The sequence below is a fragment of the Stegastes partitus genome, unplaced genomic scaffold, assembly GCF_000690725.1.
Source record: "Stegastes partitus isolate 25-593 unplaced genomic scaffold, Stegastes_partitus-1.0.2 Scaffold1936, whole genome shotgun sequence".
Classification (NCBI taxonomy): Eukaryota; Metazoa; Chordata; class Actinopteri; family Pomacentridae; genus Stegastes; species Stegastes partitus.
In genome coordinates, this window is record NW_007579667.1 from 49,044 (window position 1) to 55,155 (window position 6,112).

The 6,112-nt window shown below is 47.9% G+C and overlaps 1 protein-coding gene across 1 annotated transcript in view; it reads right to left on the bottom strand.

Annotated features, from left to right (window-relative positions):
* LOC103373251 (olfactory receptor 1361-like) overlaps positions 1-2,546 on the bottom strand; it is a 4,473-nt gene extending 1,927 nt beyond the window's left edge. Inside the window, exons 1-2 of the mRNA XM_008303100.1 lie at positions 1,600-2,546; positions 1,455-1,494 (exon numbers count right to left, since the gene is read on the bottom strand). Of these exons, the coding sequence (XP_008301322.1) occupies positions 1,455-1,494; positions 1,600-2,546 (987 nt within the window). The remainder of the gene's footprint in view (positions 1-1,454; positions 1,495-1,599) is intronic.
* Between the last annotated feature and the right edge of the window lie 3,566 nt (positions 2,547-6,112).

The following is a 6,112-nucleotide window of genomic DNA, read 5'->3' on the forward strand; positions in this document are numbered from 1 at the left end:
CCTCAACAACTAACATTAGCCACTACCTTAGCCTCAACAACTAAAATTAGCTACTATATTAGCCTTAACAGCTAACATTAGCTACTACATTAGCCCCAACAACTAACATTAGCCACTACGTTAGCCTCAACAACTAACATTAGCCACTCGATTGGCCTCAAAAACTAATATTAGCTGCTACATTAGCTCAAACAGAGTCAGTTCTCGTGACATCCCAAGTTGAAATGTCATGGTGTCATATAATAACATTGGTTTTGTTCTATCAGGACGTAGCACAACAGGCCAAACTTACAGCCACATAAACGAGCTGCGACATCATCACAAGACGTCTATGAGGTTGTTCCAACGTGTGAAACTAACTCTAAACTTCGGTTTCATTCGTCAGAGTAGCTGATAATCACGTCTTTGGCCCGTGAACAGTGTCTCCTGATGCTCTCTCTCCTGGTATTTCTGACCATTTGATGAATAAATGCTCCATAAATGAAACACAAATAACAAAGCAGGCTGACTGATATGGTGATCTTGTTGCTGGTGATGTTCCTTTGACAGACGTGAACTTTCCTCCTGGACGGACCGGTTGTGTTGCACCGCTGGACTTGTGCTTCTCTGCATCATTTCATTTAGAGACTTTATTTCATGTCAACATTTAATCTCTTCTCTGACTGTTTGGCTTTTCAAATCTTTCTCGTTTGATTCATTTGTCTCACTGTTAATTGTTACACTTTTTTCAGCAATATTTCACTTTGTTTTCCTCCGATAAAGTTGTGCTTCTGTGTTGCTATCTGATGTTTAAATGCACTTATTGTGTGACAATGTGGTTTTATATCAAATAAAAGACAGAAATGATGATTTAAGGCAGTGCTGTGGATGAGGGTCATTACAGCTAGAATATGAATATTGACCTGTTGTCGCCCTCTGCTGGACAAAGACTGGAAATAGACATTTACCTTATGTTCAGGCATATGCACTGAAACATTATTATCTGTTTTAATACATTTATCTGTGTGACTTCAGCTCTTAAACACTGGAAATGATTCACAGCTCAACAGCTGATCAGCGGTCAGATGTTTCATGAAGCATCAGCTGATCTGGGTTCATGTTGCTGCTCTTCATCGTTCTCACGTTTATACCAAAGACCTTTAACTCCCACTTTATTCTTCAGTTTGGCTTCATTTCTGGCTTCATCAGTTCCATTTGTGGATCTACTGTCGATAAAATCCTGAGATGTAAATGAATGAGTGTGTGTCTATCAGCGCAACCAACTAACCAACTAACTAACTAACCAACTAACCAACTAACTAACTAACCAACTAATCAACTAACTAATTAACTAACCAACTAACTAACTAACTAACCACCGTTCTCATTGTTTTCTGTGGATTTCAGTGTTTGGTCTGTAGAAGGTCAGAAAACGGTGAAGAAGGTCTGGTTCGGTCCAAAGATGTTCAGTTTGCCGTCACAGAGGAAAGAACCAGAACACATTCACACTTCAGTCTGGTTTAATCAGAAATCAGACAAACGGATCACAGTGTGGCTCACGAGGGCTTTCAGGTAAATCCACATCATTCTGTGGTTTTCTCTTTAACTGGCTAATCCTACTTGGACCTGTGGAGGATCCTGAGTGTCCGACAGCAGATCAGATCCTGGTACGCTCTCCTGATCCTGGACATCTGCATGCCGTACATGACGGGGTTGAGCAGCGGCTGAATGATGAGGAAGTACAGCGACAGCAGGAGGCGCAGCATGACGGGCAGGCTGCTTCGGCTAAACCTGCTCTGAAAGATCTCGAAGCAGGAGCCGAAGGAGAAGTTGAGCAGGGAGACGATGTGAGGGGTGCAGGTGGTGACGGCTTTCTGCCGAGTCTGTTTACAGCCAGAAAAACACACCTGGAGGATTCTGGTGTAGGAGAACATGATGGGAATCAGAGGGATGATGATGGACACGAACACGGCAAACAGTCCATAAACGTTGTTGACTCGGGCGTCCGAGCAGGCCAGCTTCACCACCAGGTAGTTCTGGCAGTACAGACTGTTGATGGCGTTTCCACAGTGAGTCAGACGCACGTTTAAGGACAGCGTGATGAGGAACTTCAGCAGAGAGTAAAGCCAAACCCCCAGAATCAGGAGAGCAGCTCTCTGAGGCGTCATGCGTGTGCTGTACTGCAGAGGGTGACAGATGGCCACGTAGCGGTCGTAGGACATGACGGCCAGGTTACAAACCTCCACATTTCCATACGTGTAAATACAGTAAATCTGCAGGAAGCAGAGAGAAGCAGGAACAGAGTGAACATCAGAGAGGATCTGGACCAGCAGCAGTGGAAACAAGCCTGTACTACCATACAGCTCATTGACAAACAGGCTGCACAGGAACATGTACATGGGCTCATGGAGGCTCCTGTTCACACAGATCACCACGATGAGCGACGTGTTGATGAAAACGATCGCCACGTACAGCAGAGCGGCCACCAGGAAGCACAGATACCTCAGAGATCCCACGTGGATGTAGGCTGTTAGGATGAAGTAGGACACAGATGAGTTCACTGTCATTCTGCCACGATGCTGAGGACCAGATGATCCAGCAGCAGGCCACCAGTGAAGCTACTGTCTCCTGATGCAACCTGCTCATCACCTGAACTCACTCCTCAGTGTTGGTCTCCTGCGGTGCTGCAGTTTATAGAGTCCTGCAGGAGCTGAGAGCTGCTTCCTGGAGGACGCCACCTGCTGACCAACACATTTACTGCATCACAGGCTTCAACTCAGAGTCCATCCATCATCTCTACACCTTCATCCTCACCAGAGTCATGGGGGGCGGAGCCTATCCCAGCTGACTCAGGGTGAAGGCAGGTTCACCTGGACAGGTAACCAGTCTATCACAGGGCTACACTTAGAGACAGACAACCAAGCACACTCACATTCACACCTACGGACAATTTACAATCACCAATTAACCTCAGCATGTTTCTGGACTGTGGGAGGAAGCCGGAGAACCCGGAGAGAACCCACGCTGCACGGGGAGAACATGGAGACTCCACGCAGGAAGATCCCGGGTGTCCTCACCGGGACGCCAACCGGCGACCTTCTAGCTGTGAGGCGCTAACGGTGCTAACCACTGATCCACCTGCAGCCCTCTCTTAAAGTCAAACGTGTCTTTAACACAACACCAGAACCAAACTGCTGCTCACTGAACCATCTGGACTCCAACAGTCGGTCTCATCTGTCACTGCAGCATGAAGTCCTGCAAATGAAACCACGTAAACGTCTGAATACAAAGACAGGAGCTCGGTGAAGCCATGCTAGCTGCGCTCCATACAGGGAACCAAACATTTCATAAACTGGCTCCACAAGTGGCGGAAAACCTCCTCATCTGTTTATTGATCCTGTTTCAGCAGCACAAAGGCTTCATGCACATATTCCACCAAACTGGACGGTGAAGCGGATCACCTCCCGTTAGCCACCCGTTAGCCTCCCGTTAGCCTCCCGTTAGCCTCCCGTTAGCCTCCCGTTAGCCTCCCGCATGGCTGCAGGGAGTCAGAAGATCCATTTCCCTGAGTTGAACACCAGGGGGCAGAGTATCTATATTATACAGGTCTACAGACATCAAACAAAACTATGTTCATAGTTTTTTAGTTTCGGGGGTTTTAGGCCTCGTTAGGACACTTTCTGTCTCTTTGTGTTTCAGGCTTCAGGCCCAAAATGAAGCTGAACAAAACAAACTTGTCCTTCGCATTCAGAGCTGGAGTTCATTAGACTCACAAACAAGATGCTGGACTAAGGGGACGTCATTACTGTCCCATGTGGACCAGCCAGACCAGTGTGAGGTCTGCTCAGGCTGATTGGTCTCACTGGTTCTTGCTGTAATTTGCTTCAGAGGGAATTACTGGAAAGTGTTGCAGATCAGAGGACGCCTCGGGGACGGAGGTGTTGACGCTCGGACGAACCTTCGCCTCGGGGACTTCATTAGCAAACTCCACCTACTGACCGTCCACAGACACATGCAGACATTTGTCATTAGACACAAAAGAGAGTAAAGTTAGTTTGTGCTGAGTTTTCTCAGCTTCAGTCACCAGAATCACAAAAGTCCTTCTTCTGGTTTTCCACCATCAGTTACTGACAATAAGGTGGCAAAATTAACTAGCTTCAGCTAAATGAAGCTGCTGACACAGAAGCTTGTTCAGACACCATTAATGTAGTAAAATCATTGAACTGTGTTTAGAAGCAGCAGAGATGTTCCATCAGGAACACAGAGGCGCTAACTGGAACCAATCAGGGTCTTCACAGTGACGCCATAGAAGCACTATCACCAGCGCCACTAAAAACTTTTAGCAAAAGGTTCTCCAGCACCTCTTCTCCACCAAGAAGCACCAGGTGCTGGTTCCGTGGTGGTGCTAGGGCCGGTGCTTAGTTGGTTCCAATCTAAGAACTGGTTGCTTCTCCATCAGCCAGGAGCCCAGTCAGAACCATACATCACTGCATACGGAGCCGTTTACCAAACAGCACCGGCGCCACACAGAGTCCACACAGGACTCCAGACGGACTTTGGTACCGGTGTGACCCACTTTCTCATCTGGTCTCACCTCCCACCTGGTCACAGGAGAAACATCTGACCTGCTGAACATGTTCTTATCCATAGACGCTACAGTTTACCATGTTCCCTGAACGCCCCACATAGCAGGCTGCGCTAGCTGCTGCTGGTGGCCGCGGCGCTCAGACCGGTGTGAGACCAGAGATGACTTCAACAGAGTGAACCAGGAGGTTCTGGTGTCAGATCTGTCCAGCATGAGACCCAGTGATGTGTTCTCATGAGGTCTTCTCTATGAGCAGAACAAACAGTGTGTAGCTGAGGTCCGTTTGTCACCAGAACACCTCATTTCTAAGCTGAATACTGAAGTTCTACCAGTCCTGTTCTCCACCACTGTGGTGCTGCTGGGACACAGTTGGACCGAGTTTCAACAGTTTGTGCAGAACTTCTGTGTGTCCCTGGACTCATTCAGTACATCTGTGATCGGACCAGAGACGTCCTGGAGAAAAACGACACAAATCACCTCTTGTGTGTCCCATTCATCGCTCTCGGTGGTCCCGACAGCCCCGCCCCCAGCCCCCGGTGCTTAGGTGGTGGAAACACAAAGAACTGGTGCTGAGTCAGGCTCTGGCTCTGAACCAGCACTGGAACCAGTTTGGTGGAAAAGGGGTCTGAGGGTTCCTCAGAGACAGAAGGGACGATTCCTTCAAACAGTTCTTTAAAGAACCACACGAGGCACATTGTAGGCCGATGACTGATTCTCTCCAAAAAGACCGGTGCTGTGAGGCTGCAGGTCTTCGTAGTCGAATGGAAAATCATAAAAAGAGAATTAAAGCATTTTCCAGACTGTTGTATAATTAAAGTTTTTGAAACTTTACACACACAGAAGATGTTCATGATTTCACTGAGCACTGCTGATGTTACGGCGTCCACCAGGTGAACCAGGTGAACCAGGTGAACCAGGTAAAAGTGACACTCGCCGTCGGGGTGTGGAAGGGGGACGCCGTCTTGGATCTGGATCATCATACACATTAATCAATGAACAGCTATGGAAGGATTCACTTATTAAACGGGCTGACATTCTCTCATACCTGGCTAACGGGAAACCAGAGCACCCTCTGGGATGGGCCGAGGTAGAACTGGACCTACAGGGGAGACCTTTTCTTACTTGTCTTTTGGTTGAACCGCTACAGAGTGAACACGGTAAACAGGGTGTGCACCTCTACCTGAAGAGGCCGTCTGATAGAAGTCTAGATCAGGGGTTACGATACGACTCGGTACCCTTCAGTACATGACCATGTGATTCGATGCAGCTGGAGTCTATTTGTGTGGTGAAATAACTGAAAGAGAAACGTATCGGGTCAGAACAACGTCACTGTGTCTATGTTTCGAACACACAGAGCAGACAGAGTGCTGCTGTAATAAACACGAGAACACATGAACAAGGACCCTTCAGGATACCGCGGTCCATAAACTTCTAACTGAACACATCCAGCGTGGCCTCAGGTTGTTCTGATGGGTTCATCAAACCAGACGGATGCTGCATGTGGTGGTGGTGATGATGGTGGTGGTGATGGTGGTGGTGATGATGGTG